General features: G+C 43.7%; 2 protein-coding genes across 2 annotated transcripts; one reads left to right on the top strand and one right to left on the bottom strand.

Moving 5' to 3' along the window:
• Window positions 1–489: 489 nt before the first annotated feature.
• On the bottom strand, window positions 490–6,884 carry LOC136532574 (NADH dehydrogenase [ubiquinone] iron-sulfur protein 4, mitochondrial-like). The gene is made up of 5 exons (XM_066525166.1): window positions 6,678–6,884; window positions 5,326–5,414; window positions 4,450–4,579; window positions 3,421–3,450; window positions 490–806 (listed from the first exon to the last, which is right to left on the bottom strand). The coding sequence occupies exons 1-5, from the start codon at window positions 6,840–6,842 to the stop codon at window positions 747–749; spliced, it is 474 nt and encodes a 157-aa protein (XP_066381263.1). The 5' UTR covers window positions 6,843–6,884; the 3' UTR covers window positions 490–746.
• Window positions 6,885–9,195: 2,311 nt separating this feature from the next.
• On the top strand, window positions 9,196–10,079 carry LOC136532561 (uncharacterized). Its single transcript, XM_066525145.1, has one exon. The coding sequence runs from the start codon at window positions 9,196–9,198 to the stop codon at window positions 10,030–10,032; it is 837 nt and encodes a 278-aa protein (XP_066381242.1). The 3' UTR covers window positions 10,033–10,079.
• Window positions 10,080–19,068: the final 8,989 nt, after the last annotated feature.

The raw sequence follows: 19,068 nt of genomic DNA, 5'->3' as shown, positions 1-19,068 counted from the left end.
CTTGCTTGAGCTGCATTCTGTGTACACTGCAATGAAACCAAGTGCATAGGCTAAGCTGCTGGCTGCATGTTTAGAACTAATCAGTTTCCTCTTTCGCGAAGTCCATAGGATGTAGACCCAGTTCTGAAATCTGGAGTAAATATAAGATGTCGACTGGAGAATGCGAAGGAAATATAACCTGTACTTTCATGAAACTAATCTACTACCTGACTATTCTTATTTCATCACGTATCAGTCATGATATAGTATCTTTCTCTCACAACAAAACAGTATCAGTCAACTTATAAGCCAAAGCCACAGAAACAATTAAGCGAACAGGTGCATAACTATGGGTTGCCCATGAACACACGGACATGCAAGAGTGGTCGTGCGTTAGTAGCAGACTGGCAGCTCATGTGTGATATAGCCAAAAGCAAGTAGGCATCATCATTCAACTCAGAAATGGCATGATGTCTCTTTTTCAGATACCAGCCAAGCAAGCACACAGGATTGAAATACAACAATGCCATCCACGAACAAACGATTTGGAAGGATACTATTTTGTTTGATTGCAAGATCATGCTTATTACAAGTTTGATAGATGCATATTCTAGCTCGTACTTTCACAACGGACACGGTTGAAAGCAAAGGCGGTCCAGGAGGAAAACAACATCGTCCCAATGTCAGGCTCAGAGACTAGAGGTCTAGAGCTCAGGAGGAAAACAACATGGTCCCAGTGTCAGGCTCACAGACTAGAGGTCTTGAGCTCATGCTTGCTCCACCTTCGGGGGGCCTCTCCACTTGAAGTTCTCAGCGTAAGCCTTAGGCTGCATGGTTAAAAAACAATCCGGTTATCACAACCAAGCCAATGTATTTTCAGCAACACCGATCAGTGATCAGAACGAAAAAAATATCAATTCAAACATATAAACACAATTATTCTATTAGCACAAAACATGGCATACGTGAGCCATATCTCACATATGACAGACACCAAATGAGGCAATTGGCTAGACAGCAACGCAAGTTATCACCTTAGAATGAAGCATAGCAATAGAAAGGTAAATCATTTCTCCAGTTCATGCAATATAAATAGATACACTACTTTGAACTGTCCCAAAGCAAGCTTATTCCAGCTATTGCTTTAAACTAGCATTTGCTTCTATAGTATTAAGGTAAAGTACAGCTCGGTCCTGGCAGCCGTACCAAAAGCAAAAGTCCAGTCAAGCAAAGACTACTGGTAATGAGCCAGTTCCATCGCCTGATTGGACCTGTGCCCGGACGGTCACTACAAACCAATAGCATGCACGTTGCATCAAAATAATTTGATCAGACTAGTATAGTGCCAGGCAAGTACAGAAATAGCTGAGGAGGATTATTGGCCTTACTGTTTAGCTTTCAGGACATTCCACAAGCACGCAAATATTTAACTTCGATACTATATCACCTGTGTGCCCGTATCTGTTCCTTACTGTTTATCAAATAATTGTGTTTTGATGTAGTAACGCACTTGCTGCTTGTAATTCTAATTCTGGCATAACAAGTGAACTGACACATACCTCAAATGCTAAAGCAAAATCGCTGGTCTCAGGGATAAAAAGACTAATTCTTAGCAGGTATATGTCTTACATGTAAGAATGCATGTACCGTGAGAAAACTGCCAAAACAGCAGTCACATTGCATCAACAGAAACATCGATTCAACCTACGGAGTATATGGCAGCTAGCACGTAGCAGCGTGTCCTTATCCACATCCTACTAACGAAAGATAGGGTTCAAGAGTCAACCAGGATGGTAAAACTCCGCCAACTGTTCCATAGTTCACACATTCATACATCGTAGCTACAGCACTAATGCCAAATTTGGTTTTTTCTTCCCAACCTGACTTCTCAGTTATAAAAAAATGTTGAAGGACTCAAACAACTTCTTAAAAGGGGACATACAGTGGCCATGCAACATGTGAACATCAAGAAATCGTTCAAATGCTACCATCAGCAGCAGGTTACCCATCTCAAGTGCCCATTACCTCTTTCCTTTCAATGGCATATCATGTAAGACTCATATGGACAACTATACTGACCGCACGCTCAAATATTGGTGAGACTGATCGAGAAATCTCAAAACGCATCTACCGAGCACACGCACGCACACCCTACTCACGCACACGCTGAGTTCCCTCAGGGTAAAATCCCCAGTGCAACACCCGGCCGATCCCAAGACTGGGAAACCAACTTGACAGGTGGCCTCCACGACGCGAGGAGCCACCACTGCGCTGTGAGCTTCGCAATTAAACCTTTACAATTCCTTTTCCTCCCTTCTGCCCTTCTCCATGCTGGTGTTACCCATGATGGTCAATCCCTCCCTCACCCCAAGGTAAGGTAGTCCCCACCTCAACCAGAATGACCTCACGCACACACAAGTCAGACCCAAACTCCTACCTCCTCTACTATTCGAACCGTCGTCTTAATAATCCACAGCACAACTCCCTCCCTAGGTTGAACACCCCCCCCCCCCCCCCCCCCCCGACACACACACACACACTGCCTCTGCCACACATTATACAAGCATCGCGTAATCTTTATCCACACAATCAGCACTAAGGTACACTGTAGCATTTAACATGTTTATGTCAAAGATGAATACTATTGTATTTATCATGTACAAACATGCTGAGACATGCCAAGTTGCACACAGAAAAATAAGGCCATTTACTTGTGAAATGCTTTTAGATTTAGTTCAGGTAATAAGATGTGTAGTAGATAGATAGCAATAAACAAAGTTCAAAAAAGGCTTCTAAACCAAAAAGATACTACTAAGGTAGAAATCTTGTATGAAGAAAGACACTAAAACTTTGTCAATATTTTGCAGCTGAATTTTCATAATCTGACTGATTTTTCACCGTACAATCCACCCATGCAAATTAAGTATTCATCTATAGAACAGAAACTTGGATCTCAGATGTTCCAGGCTTCCAGCACTCAATGGTTCACTATCTTGCATATTACATACATACAACAGCAAGGTGGCATGTGGAAAGAGAATATATCTTGGAAACAAGATAGCATACCATTTCATTAAAGCATCATTAATATATCTGGAAAAACTTTATGGATCTTGTCCCTAACAAGTGTCTTTCACTTCACAGTTCTTGAAACTTAAATTACTTCCTATGACTTGTCATTGCACTAAAACATGCACACAACACATACACTGAGGAAATAGTATATTCTACCGCCACAATGGCATTTGTAATTTAGATAGAATATTTAGTTGTGAGGGTTTGTACTGCACTGGGAAAAAAAAACAGATGCACTGTTGACAATATACAGCTGTATAAGATAAACTTTGCAAGAAGATGACAAGACAACTTTGTAGGATCTAAATACATGGTAAAAGAAAAGCATTAACAAGTCAACAAGGATATGTAGGGAGACATACATACCTTCAGAAGAGGTGTATGGCGTTTCCGAACCTACAAAAAAAGAGGCAATGTAAGTATAGTCCTGCATTTTTAAGAAACCTTCATTTCAAAACATTGGATACTTCAACAGTAGCCCAAAAGAATATATCTAGAAAAAAATACAATGAAAATATGGCTTCAGTTTAGTTCAGAAATAAAACGAAACACTATATGCATTCAACAAGAAAGCTACAAGCGCCAGTAGAATTGGAAATGAACAGTAGGTTTTGTAGAGCGATCTATCAGTTATCAATAGCAGTATAGCACTTGTGTTGAATAATAGCCCCATAGGAGCAATACCACAATAGATAGGAGTACACGGAAAGAACTCTAGTAACATATACATAAGGGACTTTATACTTCTAACACTACCACCAGGTATAGTGCAATACTACATCAAATGAAGTTATAGTGATTTCAACTTGAAAAGATAGAACTTAAAGCAAGCAGCACAAGTACAAACTGGAAGCAAATAATTTGCATCGAAAAGCATTTCAAGATTAGCTTGAGAAAAAAAGTAGGTAGTAAGACATTTTAGACAAAGTACAGCACTACACCCTCACACCTGATATTGTCATCAACCTCATGTTTTCCATTAGTTGACAAAAATCAGTATGAAAATGCTATCGAGGGACTAGTATGTGACAGTAGACCAATAACTATTATTTGGAAATTAAAATTACTAAAAAAACTCATTATAACTGGAACAAAACTATATATAGTGCATCTTGAAGTCTATGTTCATTTCTACCTCAATAGATGAACCACAAACAGATCTAGTTTGTCTACCATCACTGCTTTGTTAGACAACTAAGCATCAATACCCTGTAATTGCTTCCTCAAAATTTAACTTTATAAAGATAAAAGGAGGAGTAAAAAGATCCCACAGCCACATGTTAAAAAGAGTGTCATTCAAGCTTGCTTCAATCTTTCCAAATAGGCCTGAAGTAGCAACCGCAAATATAACATCTAAATTTCGTGTGGTATCTACAAGGAAAAAACGAAACCCACCACATAATTCCATCCATGTTTTTCAGCAAACGCCTTTGCTGACTCTGCACTGTCGAACGTAAGTCCTGCTTCACCGACATTAGCATATGGGTCCCCAGTAGATGTCCATCCCATCAACGGGTTCTCCCACCTAGCATGGATTCAAATGACAACCAATTTGTCAGAGGATGTTGGGGAGGGGGGATTTATTTACGAGAAAACGATAAAACAAACTGCAACAGTTGTCTAATTACTTCCTTCATTTTGCAGCCAAATAATTTAATAAGCTCTGATGCAATCATGCATGCATATGGTCTACGTCCAAAAAATGAAAATAAGGAGAAATGACCACACTGGTCCAGCATCTGGTGTACTGGCCAAGGGACACGTTGCATTCACACCATTTTACAGAATTATAACCCTACAACGAGCTGCTACTCAACAGAAGAACCCATCACTACATCAGACGGATGGTAAAGTCATAATGCAGTTTCCAAGGGTGCGAAAAAAAAAAAAAAACAATACGAGTATTGGCAGATCTAAATTGTATGATGTTACTGAAGTTCCAGTAACAAATAAGAATAATAGGAGAGTTTAAGAGAAAGATAAGACTCTACATAACCATTGAGAATCGCAATGCATACTCAAGTATAGTCATTGTTAAGAACTAGCATTAATCTCTGGGTATATACTCCCATTCCATCTTGAGACCATGTAATTTTGTAGTGACATTAAGTGATTGGAGAAAGGGACTTCAGCAGTGCATCAACAATTGGAAGTTGGTAACATGTAATTGTAAGATAAATCTATTAAGGTAGCCAATCTGACAGCAACAAAGCCTTAGGGATAAGATTCAGGGAGGCAAAAAAGGCTAAAAAAGCAGAACAGGAAGCATACTTTTGGGTTGACAAAAAGTTAATTTTCCACCTCCCGACTTTGCCTGAACCTTGCTGGGATGCAGTCCTAGCTGGTGAATAAATTAAAACCTGACAATTCACAAGGATAAGCTGACCAGTTGTGAAGAAGAAACTGAAACATTCCCATTGGCAGAGATGCATAAATTACAAGAACAAAAACCAGAACATATCAGCAGTGAACATATCTGTTATAATTGACCCTCTTCATCTCAAACCATAGTTAGTGTCCTACTTATAAAACCAGACAATACTGCCAGTTCAACCAAAAAAAGAAAATGGAATCCATGCTTAGTATGGTCCAATGCGTTAAGTGTTAACTAATAATTTTCCAATTAAAACTGGGAAAATGATAATTTAGTTCCTTCTCGAGTGGGTGAGAGGTTTTAGACTGCCGACCTACTGCCTGCACTCCACGCGCCACAGGATGCAAAAGAAAAGGGACATGCATGCTTTTGTCGCTTGAGTGACTTGGCTATATGTGAAGTTGTGAACCTTTAGGCTTTAGTTATGCACAAACATTTAACCCGCAGTAAGTATAGGCATATAGCTACTTTGAACCAACAATAGGACCAATGAAATGGGAACCATAGCTTCAGTTATCTGGGTCTCAAGCTTGTGTGATGGGACAATACAACAATAAAGATTGGAAAGTATAGTATTTAAGCCAATCGAGCAAAAATGGTGGTATATATTAAAAGCTTCAAACATAACAGTGCTACTTTTCTATAAGATACAATAGACCAATGGGCAATGGCACATCACACAATAGTGTTCATGAGGTGAAGCTTCTTCCTATAAGATCCAAATCTGATTCTGATATTTTATTTCAACATTGATTTCACAAAGCTCACATATGTTGCATCTAAGTGTAACTAACCCTGCACGCATCTATCCTGCTGAAAATTAGACAACTAACATCCACCCAACATAATCTAGGCTCTGATGATGCTCAGTTTCCTGACCCAGACATGCCCATTTTCATCACAAATACTTCTAGAAGCAAGCATAAACGTGCACATTCCTCTCACAGAAGACCCTCTTGCAGAGGAATCGAACTGGGTCGCCAACTCGACATGAGGGGAAACCCACATCTTATACACATTCTTCTAGTTCACAGCTTGACCTTCAGACCAATCGATAACAAAACAGAACAACGATTTAGCATCTGTATCCCACACCATACTCCAACCACAACCGACACAACGATCCAGTCCCAGCGTCCCCGTATTGACTCCAGAACGAACATCTCTCAAGACGCCCGCATGGATCCACACCAGCTACCATTTCCCAGATAAAAACAGAACACAAGAGGGAAGGGATGCACCGCGTTACCTTGCGGCGGAGGTGCTCCGCAGGGATGCCGGAGACCATCCCGATCTCCCCGGGCTTGATCTCAACGAGGGCATCGGAGGCCTCCGCGGAGAGCATCCGCGCCGGCGCCGGTGTAAGAAGCGCGCGGCGAAGGGAGGGGAGGCTCCGCCGCAGCGGGGCAGCCATCTCGTCGGAGCCGTACACCGGAGAGGAGGCTAAGGGGGGGGGGGGGGGGGGGGGGGGGGGGCTTGTGAGCTTGTGAGCGCAGGCGACCTGCTAATCTGCTGCTGAACGACCTGGTTGGATCGAGAATATGACGGAGCGCATCCTTCTTCTTGGGCCACCAGCCCATAATTGTTGGGTACTAGGCCCGCACAGTACACTGGGTTAGGCCTTAGATACGGGCTTCTCATTCTTCTAAGTAAAAAGAGCAATGGATCTTTCGCAGGCCGGTCTTTGGCTAATTAGGCCCGGAAGTGTTTGTATGATTGTATCATGCATGACACTAAAAATGCATGGTAGTATATACTATTTTTTTTCTCGAATAAGCAGGAACTCTGCATATCATTTTAATTAAGAGAAGAGAGTTTAATTTACAAGACTTCCGGCCTTGCATGGTAGTATATACTATTATACTCCCTTCAAAATACAAATTTACTATTATCTTTTATAGATCATTTCCAAGTATCCAAACTCAGCACATAAACTGTTTAGAATACAATGTCTGAACTAGTCTATCAAGAAAACGAAAAGAAAAGAAAAAACAAAGGCAAACAGAAGGACTTTGCATGGTGGCATACTGGCATGCGTGAAGAAAGGACAGCAACCTTATCTGCATTATGCATCTGTCAACTCTTCACTCCTAATAAGTGCTGACGACGACGTCAGTCCGTCCAAAAGGTTCACGCTCTGTTCGGCTTACCCCATATTTGAAGGAACAGTGTTTTTCTCTCACGACAATTTAGCCCGACTTGTTTTTTCAGTCAGAATAGTGTTTTTCTCTCACGACAATTCAGCCAGAACAGTGTTTTTCAGCCAATTTCAGTTAAGATTCAGCAAGCCCAACGGGACTTTAGAATAATCTGCTGGCTATCAGAGTCCATTAATCAATGGATGGAAGCAGCCTCATGATAATCGAGATTCTCACAGGCACAGCCAATGTAAGCAGATGGTGACAGCCAGTGGATTTTCTTTACGTGTTGCATACTTGCACACGCTGATCCTTAGCCGCCATCATTCTTCAGTAACTGACGCTTGGCAGCGTTAGGTTTCCGACTGTTCTTCTTCAGACATCCTATATACTATACTAAAATTTCTCATCTTCATCCTATCCACTGATCAGTCAGAAAATGACAGAATTCGTTAACCTAACCACAACGGAAATCCAAACTAGCTTACTTCAGCTCACGAACTCTGGTTTACCTATTCTTCCCCTTGTTTTCATTTGACCTGACGCCGAATGTAATAATATATAGGAGCATGATACATACCGGGAGACTGCATGGAAGAGTCGCAGGCCTTTGATCCGTTCAAGCACACGCTTATTTACCTTTACGAGCCGTGATGATTAAATTACAGCATATAAAAAAGCTGGGCTCCTTCAGAGTCCACGCCTTGGCAAGCAATCAAACCTGGCTAGCTGCAGGTCAACAGCCCGATCGGGAGGGACGCACTGCAGAGAGTCAGAGACGAGGACATCAGAATCTTGCACAGAAAGTTAGGTGTGTAATCACTAATCACTGGCACGCACCGGTGGTAATCGTGAAAACGATGCTCATCTCTCGTGCCGCTCGTGAAATAAAAAACCAGCGAGCAGTGGCCGTTTCTGGATGATGGAATTAAATATGCGTGTTAGGACAGTTTGTCCTGACAAGCTATACGTATGGGTTATCCGTGCTTCATCTCGCTGATTCTTGCTGACTTAATTACTGTATGCGTGCATTAACTGAACATATAGAATAACACATTCTCACCTTAACTATGTAAGTCGGCCTGTTCGTTTCGGCCGAATTGGATTATAAGTCAGGGCTAAAAGTACTACGGACTGGTTTGGTTTGAGAGAAAAACGTTGTTCAAGCACGAGCGAATAAGCCAAAACGAACGTGCTGCTGCAGCATCCAATCGGTTGGATGAGTTGGACGGGTAACAAATACAGCAATAGGCTAGTGCACAAGAAACGTCGTACGTCAGCTGGAGCGTGGTATGCTCTTGGAAAATTCCTGCATTTGGTAATGGAAACACGGACTAATCACTGAGTCAAACGTGGCAAGCAAGACAGGGGAAATGGATTGAATAGTGCTTCGCCCCTCCACGCTTGACCAAGCGCGAGCTGCCCTGCGCGGCTGCGCCGTCCTCACTTGGCCTGGTCGTCCCACCCAGAGTCCAGAGACCGGACGAACGACTCGGCACGGATGGATGGATGGCGAGGCCAAGGCGAGACGAAAAGCCACAAGCAGCTCAGGCTTGCAGTGCTGCTCCAGCGTCCAGGCTCTATAAAAAGTCGTGGTCGTCCCCGACACGGGGGGAAGTCGCAAACGGTATGCGAGAAATGATGTTCTGTGGCACGGGCAGCTTCAAGGACGTCGACAAGGAGGAGGGCGCGGCCGGCGCCGGCGCCGGCGGTGGGAAGCCGGTCGCCAAGGCGAAGACGAAGGCGGGCGGCAAGGCGAAGCAGGGGAAGAACAACAACCCCTACGCGTCGCGGGGGCTGGACAAGTTCTCCGTCGTGCTGTCCGAGCTGGAGTCCAAGCGGGAGAAGATCCTGCGGCGCGTCGGCTCGGACGTCGACGCCGACCATCTCATGGTCCGGTTCGTGCAGTCGGAGAAAAAAGGGTGGGTGCCCATCGTCGTCAAGCTCCCGCACGAGGAGGAGCAGCAGGCTGCCGACGGCGCCAAGAAGAAGCAGAGCAAGCAGGCCAGCAAGCCGGCCTCGCAGTCGTCGACGCCGCCCACGGAGCCTTCCAGCCCCAAGGAAGACCCCGTGGCGGTGCAGGCGAAGGCAACCGTGCCGCCGGCGAAGAAGAGTAAGGCCGGCGGCGTGCGGTGGTCCTGGGCCTGGGGAAGGAAGATGATGAGGCCGTGCCATTACTGGCCGCTGGCCATGACGCTGCTGCTGCTGTGCCTCGTGGTGTTCGGGAGGGTGTTCGCCATCTGCTGCACCTCCATTTGGTGGTACCTCTTGCCCATCTTGAGCGGGGAGGAAGCCCTGAGCACGGGGAGATCACCGGCGACGAAGCCCCGCAAGGATGTGAGCTTCAAGGCCGGCGACAAACTAGCGGTGGCGCCGCCTAATTCGCATGGCAAGAGGAGCAGCAGCGCTGGCGCCGCTCATGAGATGATTTCACCGAGAAGCCATGCACATCGAAAGAAGGGGTAACTTGCAGGATGTCTTGTGCTGTAGTTTGTAAATTTTGTGTAGTTGGGTGGCCAGAAAGATCAGATTTTCGTGGTTATCTTTCCTCCCTTTGTTAGAGTTGATTTTGACAGAAAGAACAGGATCTTAGCCATAGATCTAGCGGGTACTACCTTTTCTATTCGGGGTAAAAGATCCTAGAACATGAACAATGACGAGAGAGGGGTGCGGATGTGAGACGTCACCGACCGTCGGAGAGCTTGGCGGAAGAGCTGGAGCCGTCCATGGCGATGTCGGTGTTGCTGTAGAGTCCGATGGTGTGGTCCAGCGATGGCGTGGTGTCCCGACGGTGAAGTCCGGTGGCGGCGAGACGATGGAGCTTTCCGTCACTGGTTGCGTATCCTCTAGATCGGATTAGGGTTATGTCGGTGGGGCGACTGTGGCTGCTCACGGTGAACCTTGTGAAGAGAGCCGCCAGTCCCCACCTCTCTTTATAGCGTAGTGTGATGGGGCCCACCAACCATGTAGGGTTGGACGCCTCCGATCAGGGCGCGAGGTCAAGGCCTAACTCAACCGTTGGACCAAGCTGGAGAGATCACCACTAACAATCTCTCCGTTGATCTCACATTATTACTTAAACTTAACTTACTTTATCTTGTTCTTATTCCATCACATATCAGTGCATAGAGCGTGTCTCATCGTCACGGTCGGTTGTCGTTAGATTAAACAGCTACAATGCACTTCTCTGTTTTGAAACACATTCTTAACTAGGCCCTTATTGTCCAGAAATCACAAGCTTTCCCTAAAACTCATTCCGGTAGGTGTTCTCTGAACACGCTGGGTGGTAAGCCTTTTGTAAGCGGATCTGCAAGCATCTTTTCTGTTTTATATGCTCAAGACTAATTATATGATCCCGAACTTTGTCTTTCACAACATAATACTTTATGTCAATGTGTTTGGCAGCACCATTTGACTTATTGTTGTGAGCATAACATATTGTTGGATTATTAATGCAGTATAACTTGAGTGGTTTATGTATGTCGTCTACCACTTTTAACCCGGACATGAATTTCTTCAGCCAATTCGCCTGCCTTGTGGCCTCATAACATGCTATAAACTCGGCATACGTTGTGGACGATGTAGTTGTAAGGGTCGAGATGGCGACTTGAGGGGGGGTGAATAGTCTTTTCTAAAACTTAATCGCGTTGGCTAATCGATACAAATACGGAATTAAAACTATCGATCTAGCCAAGACTATACCCCACTATATATGTTCACTAGCACCTTGCAAAGATAACAAATATGCAACCAAGGTGCCGGACTAGCTAGAGCTCTTCTAAACAATTCTAAGAGCAAGGTTACACAAACCTATGCCATTAGTATTTTAAGCAACAAGAAAGCTCCTACACATGCTAGTAAGCAAAAGCACAAAGCTAACGATGCTCACTAGCAATGCTCAATAACAAGGCAACCAATGCCTAATTAGAGAGCGCAAATACTTAGCTACACAAACTAAGCAATGTGACTAACAAGGTTACTAAAACCCAATTAGCCACGCAAGGGAGCTACTTCTATGCTACACAAGCAAGAAGGTAATTAGCAAGCTACACAAGCTATCTAATTACAAGAGCAACTACACAAGCTTAATATGTATAAAAGTAATTACAAGCTTGTGTAATGGGGATGCAAACCAACGGGAAGAACAAGGTTGACACGATGATTTTTCTCCCGAGGTTCACGTATTTGCCAACACGTTAGTTCCCGTTGTGTCGACCGCTCACTTGGTGGTTCGGTGGCTAATTAGCATCACCCGCTAAGCCCGCACGTTGGGCGTCGCAAGAACATACCCCTTGAGTGAGGGTAGCTCAATGACACGCTTTACTAGAGTTGCTCTTCGTGGCTCCCGCGGGGCGAGCACAATGCCCCTCATAGCACTTCTCCGGAGCGCCGCACAAGCTTCTTGCGCGCTTCGACGGAGACCACCACCAAGCCGTCTAGGAGGTGGCAACCTCCAAGAGTAACAAGCACCACTGGCTTGCAACTCGATCACCTAGTGCCACTTGATGCAACCTCACGATGCAATGCACTAGAATCGCTCACTCACACAATCGAATGATCACTATCAAGTATGTGTGAGATGGAGGGCTCCCAAGCACTCTCAAGCATGGACACAAAGTCTCCCAAGGTGCTCTGCACCTGCCATGGCCGAAGGCCACTTCTATTTATAGCCCCAAGGGCTAAACTAGCCGTTACCCCTTCACTGGGCAAAAGTCGGGCCGACCGGACGCTCCAGTCGTGTTGACCGAACGCTGGACCTCAGCGTCCGATCGCCCGCAGATGGCCACGTGTCCCGATTCCAACGGTCACTTGACCGGACCGGACGCAGCAGCTTCAACTGACCGGACGCTGAACCCCAGTGTCTGATCGTTTCCAGTAAGGTACCCGAGGCGTATTTCTTCGACCGGATGCGTCCGGTCACACGTGATTGGACGTAGCCCAGCGTCCGGTCACACTCCAGCTTCTGCGTCACTATACGTCAGCCTGACCGAACACACCCTGCCAGCGTCCGGTGGTTTCAGACCCAGCGTCCGGTCAGTTGACCGACGCCAGCGTCTTCGTGATCAACTCGTTTTCACTTCTAACTTCTTCACCCTTGATCCAATGTGCCAACCACAAGAATTTGCATCCGGCGCAATAGAAAATAGGCATTTCATTTTTCCGAAAGCGCCGAATCTCGCCGAGCTTGCGAGGCAGGAGGGAGAGAGGGACCCAAACCCATCTCAACCCTGCAAACACCACCTCCTTTGTAAATGTGCCAACACCACCAAGTGTACACTACCATGTGTATGTGTGTTAGCTTTTCACAATCATTTCCCAAAGGATGTTAGCCACTAAACTTGCCACGCCACTCGATCCTAGCGACGATGCAAAGTTAGATCACTCAAGTGGCACTAGATGATCGATATGCAAACAAGTTTACCCCTCTTGATAGTACGGCCATCTATCCTAAACCCGGTCATAAACTTCTCTACACTCCTATGACCGGTGAAATGAAATGCCCTAGGTTATACCTTTGCCTTGCATATTCCATTCTATCTCCTCCAATGTCGATGCAACACATGCACCAACACGATCAACAATGATATGATCCACTTCATATCATCACATAATCATATTGGTTCATCGATCTTGACTTTACTTGCTCTTCACCGTTGCTATCGTCCATCGGCGCCAAGTCTTGCTCAAGCTTCACCACCACATGGTCTATCACTCCAAAGCCTTCGACTTGCCCTTCACGCTTGCAACCGATCCATCAAGCCAAGTCTTGTCCTGATCTTCTCCACCTTGATCACATGACTCAATGTCATGTCTCATGTGCATTTAAGCTCCTTCATCATCACATGAGTGAGCTTTGCAACATCTCCAAGCCATTTTCACCTTCATGACATATGTTGCTCACACACATGTACCTATGGACTAATCACATGTGTATCTCACATAAACACAATTAATCCACCTAGGTTGTCACTCAATTACCAAAACCAAACAAGGACCTTTCAGTAGTGACGATTTGCTTTGAGATTTTCCACGATATAGCTCCTCCTGCGAGAGTGAATATGTATCCTGACGTGGATTTTCTATCATCTCTCGCATAGTCAGAATCTGTATACCACTCTATGTGCAGGGAATCAGATCTTCTATACGTTAGCATGAGACCCTTCGTACCTTGCAGGTAACGCAAAATTTTCTTTACTAATTTCTAGTATTCTATTCCTGGATTACTCTGATATCTGCCAAGTAACCCGATAATAAATGCTAAGTCAGGGCGAGTACACACTTGAGCATACTGTAAACTTCCGACAGCTAAACTATATGGAACCGTTTTCATTTGATCAATCTCATATTGGTTCCTGGGACATTGAAATTCTCTATATCTATCGCTCTTGACTATGGGAGCAGGTGAAGACTTATAATTTTGCATACTGTATTTCTTTATAACCTTTTTCTAAGTATACCTTTTGTGATAATCCTAAAACTTACTTTTCTCTATCTCGGTGAATCTTTATTCCTAGGACGAATGAAGCTTCACCGAGATCCTTCATATCAAACTTTGAGGATAAGAACTTTTTAGTTTCTAGTAGTAGATTAACATCACTGCTAGCGAGCAAGATGTCATCCACATACAAGACAAGGAAAATATATTTCTCATTCTTGAACTTTGTATAAACGTAATTGTTCTCTACATTTTTTTGAAACCCAAAATTTCTTATTATACTATCAAACTTTAAATACCACTGTCTTGAAGCTTGTTTTAATTCGTAAATAGATTTCTTTAGGCGGCATCCCATATGTTCTTTTCCTTCCACAATAAAACCTTTCGTTGTGCCATGTAAACATTTTTCTCCAGATCCCTATTTAGGAACGTCGTCTTTACATCCATCTGATGTAATTCTAAGTCATAATGTGCTACAAGCGCCATTATTATTCTAAAGAATTCCTTACATGAGACTGGAGAAAATGTTTCATTATAATCTATGCATTCTCTTTGCGTGAAACCTTTCGTCACAAGTCGCGCTTTAAATCTTTCTATATTCCATTTGGAGTCATATTTAGTTTTGTAGGCCCGTTTACAACATACTGTCTTGACACCTTTAGGAATTGTTTTTAAGTTCCAAACACCGTTGGTTTTCATTAATTTCATTTCATCGTCCATGGCTTCAAGCCACTTGGATGAGTGAGCGCTTCTCATGGCTTCTTTAAATGAGGTGGGATCACCCTCCATTTGAAATTTCTCACATTCATAAATTTTGTAGTCGTCAGGAATGGCTGATCTCCTAACTCTTTGAGATCTTCTAGGAGCCTTGTTAGATGACGCTTGTTCTATATGAGGTTGTTGTTCCTCTCCCTCATGTGTGACAACGGATTCTAGGGGATTCTAAAGGACAAGTTTCTCATGTTCATTCATTGTTGCCACAGGAGAACTAATAACAGGTGATGTTACTATAGTGTCTTTCACTGTTGGTACAGCTACAAATAGGTAGCGTGAAGAATGGCTCCTGAACCATAGGAGTGGACACGTATACCCGCTTCTCTTCAAAACTAATATCTCGTGCTATCATGCTCCCCCTGATCATATCATCCTTCAAGAAGACATCATGTCTTGTTTCTATAAACTTCGTTTGTCTGATAGGACAATAGAAGCGATAACATTTTAACTTTTCTGGATAGTCAATAAAATAGCAACTGACTGTCTTAGAGTCTAGCTTCTCTATGTTTGGGTTAAATACTTTTGCCTTAGTTGGACAACCCCACACACGTAAATAGTTAAGTCAGGGGTCATTTTCTGTCCACAACTCATATGGTGTTTTGGGCACCGACTTACTTGGCACTCGATTAAGAATATGAATGACGGTTTTCAACGCCTCCATCCATAAACTTATCGGTAAAGAAGAGTAACTTATCATGTTTCTTACCATATCCATTAAGGTACGGTTGCGTCTTTCAGTTACTCCATTCTGCTGAGGCTCGCCCGGTGTAAAATACTAGGCTACTATGCCATTTTCCTATAGAACCTTGCAAAGGGTCCAGGAACTTAGCCATATGGGGTGTGTCGACCGTAGTACTCCCCCCACGGTCGGACATTACTACCTTAATCTTTAAGTTGTGTTGATTTTCTACTTTAGCCTTAAATATCTTAAATTTATCCAATGCTTCTGATCTTTCCTTAATTGGATAAATATAGACAAAATGAGAATAATCATCTGTGAATGTTATAAATGAATCATAACCATCCACACTCTTCACAGGAAAAAGACCACATATGTCTGTGTGAACTATTTCTAAAATTCCTACGCTTCATTTGGCATCTTTCTTTATTTTCTTAATGTATTTTCCTTTTATGCAATCTATGCATTGTTCTAAATCTAAAAATTCTAAAGGTGGAAGAATTGATTTATTAATCAATCACTCTATTCTCCCCCTCAAAATATGGCCTAAACGATGGTGCCATAATTTTGAAGATACATCATGCACTCTCTTCCGCTTATTTGTTGCATTCATAGACAAGGAAGCATTCTTATTCTCAGTACTTACATCATTCATATTCTCAGAAAGTGATAATAAATAAAGCTTGTCTTGTCAGAAGGCAAGACCAACATATTTATTATTATAAACAATCTGACATTTGTCATTACCAAAATGGCAATCATATCCATCGTCATCTAAACGTGAAATACTTATTAAGTTTCTTCACAAAGAGGGTACATATAGAACATCTAAAAGCTTAAGTAAAAAACCATCAACTAATTCTAGAAAGAGATCTCCAATGGCTTCAACTTCAGCTTCAACTCCATTTGCTACTTTAATTCTGCTTTCTCCTCTTTGTAGGGTCCTCCTCATATGGAATTCCTATAATGAATTTGCAACATGAATAGTTGTACCTGAGTCAATCCACCAAGTAGATTTTGAATAACTTAAATATAAGGACTCATCTATGAATGTAATAATATCCTCACCTTTCTTCAGAAGGTTCTTTAGAAACTCTAGACAGTCCTTCTGGTAATGTCCACGCTTCTTACACCATTTGCACTGATCCTTGTTAACTTGTACATTGTTGTTCTTCTGCTGGTGATCAATCTAAGAGGCTTTCCCATGAGGTTGGGCATTAAAATTCTTCCTTTTATTATTCTTCATAAGGTTTGCAGAGTCACCCTGTGAGCTTTTAAGTCTCTCCTTCTCTTGCACACACATTGCAATGAGCTTCTCAATATCCCACTTATCGGGCTGCATGTTGTAGTTAACAACAAAAGTTTTACTCTTTTGGCAAGGAAGCAAAAACCAAATGAATCAGGAAGTCATCTTTGAGCCCCAAATCCATTGGCTTGAGTTTGGATGCCGTGTGGCTCATCTTCAATATGTGTTCTCTTATACCTCTACCAGAGTATTTCTCATTGAATAATTTTTTTATCAAGGTGCTTGCATAAGCCTTTGAAGAGCCAGTAAACTGACTCTCCACTTTCTTAAGATACTCAGTGGTGATATCACAATCTGAGATTGATCCCCTTATAGCATCTAAGATAGTGGACTTGGCCACCATCAAGCACTTGCGGTTCGATATGTCCTATGTCTTCCAATCAAGATCGTATTTTATTCTAACTTCTGCATGATCTCACTTTTGAGCATTGAAATTAGCATCAGTCTCATTTTCTGCCCTCACCGGGTCCTCTAGCTCAGTAGGACACGGAGAGGTAAGTGCTAAGTCTTTCTCGGACAGCGCATCTCTCGACATACTCTGTAGTTGCACCCTTCAATAGGCGGAATATGCGAGATAAAAGCCATTGGGTTGAGTCCTGAAAAACATTATCAGAGAAAGTGAGAAAACATAACATAATGATTGCATGCCTTAATTTAACGTTGGTCAAAATTAAAACATACAACTTCTTCTACATTAATTTATATCACCGTTGGACAGAAATAGAATTAATGCATAAACTTATAAATAAATATAATAATATTACTATTATTAATGTTGATAAAAAAATAACAATATCATAATTTACTGAAAATTATAATTACTCCTCAAAATTAAATCCTCCTGTTGGTTCGAATTTAATTAGAAGATCATAAACATCATCATTTGCAGCGGAAACATGAAAGATAAATTTATCTACTTTTCATAAGTATTTTACTGTACTCATCTACTCTTTGAAAAAATTATTCCATTGGTTCAAATTTTGACAGAGATTTAATCGTCAAAACTTAACAAAATTCATAAAAAATGCTTCTAAAAATAATAAAACAAAAATAAAAAAATAGTACTGTACATTGCAGCCCAGTGCGGCAACAGCAGCCCGAAATTGCGCGCGGCCCAGCACAGCTCCAGCGCAGCCTAGGCCCAACTCACGCACGCACGTGCTCCCCACGCCCAGGCCGCAACCTGGGCCTAGGCCGGGATTTCGACTTCCCGCCTGGGCCGTTTTCGGTCCAGTGAGCGGTGACCGTTGGATCTCATACGACGGCTGCACGCGTGGATCAGAGATTAAAAAACCCAGACGCGACGCTTCTTCCTCGAAAAAACCCTAGCCATTCTCCTCCTTCTGTCCTCTTTCCTTTCTCTTCCTCAGCACCGCATCCAGAGAAACGACGACGCGATGACGGCCCATGGCAGCCGGAGGAAGAAGGTGGCGGCGCAGCTGCGGGTCCCCTCGCCGGCGCGCGCTCGCCCTATGCTGAGCGCGTCGCCATCGAGCGGCTTTGTGGCTGCGCCCTGGATCCCAAAACCCGCACGTCAGCGTCTCGACGGCGAGCAACGGTTCGGCTACCCGCGCGGCATGGATGCTAGCCGGCGGTGGTGATTTGTAGCGAGTAAACCAGATAGGTTCCTCTCCGTCCATCCGTTCCCCATTAGGGTTAGGGTTAGGGTTAGGGTTTGAAGTTCGATCAGGATTTGCTTTTCTTCCGAATAAAAAATTAGTGTCATCTCCTTTTAATTGCTAACCCAGTCTAGATCTACTCCTAGATTGGCATCGATGATACCATTGATAGAAAGAATAGGACCTTAGCCATAGATCTAGCGGGTACTACCTTTTCTAATCGGGATAAAAGATCCTAGAACATGAACAATGACGAGAGAGGGGTGCGGATGTGAGACATCACCGACCGTCGGAGAGTTTGGCGGAGGAGCTGGAGCCATCCATGGCGATGTCGGTGTTGCTGTAGAGTCCGATGGTGTGGTCCAGCAATGGCGCGGTGTCCCGACGGTGAAGTCCGGTGACACAGTCCGGTGGAGGCGAGGCAATGGAGTTTTCCGTCACTGGCTGCGCACCCTCTAGATCGGATTAGGGTTATGTCGGTGGAGCGACTGTGGCTGCTCACGGTGAACCTTATGAAGAGAGCCGCCGGTCCCACCTCTCTTTATAGCGTAGTGTGACGAGGGCTCAACAACCATGTAGGGTTGGACGCCCCTGATCAAGGCGCGAGGTCAAGGCCTAATTCGGCTGTTGGACCGAGCTGGAGATATCACCACTAACAGATTTTACTCCTCTTTTGGTGCCTGTAAAA

Source organism: Miscanthus floridulus, unplaced genomic scaffold, assembly GCF_019320115.1.
Source record: "Miscanthus floridulus cultivar M001 unplaced genomic scaffold, ASM1932011v1 fs_660_1_2, whole genome shotgun sequence".
NCBI classification, from domain to species: domain Eukaryota; kingdom Viridiplantae; phylum Streptophyta; class Magnoliopsida; order Poales; family Poaceae; genus Miscanthus; species Miscanthus floridulus.
This window is presented reverse-complemented; position numbering and strand designations above follow the sequence as displayed.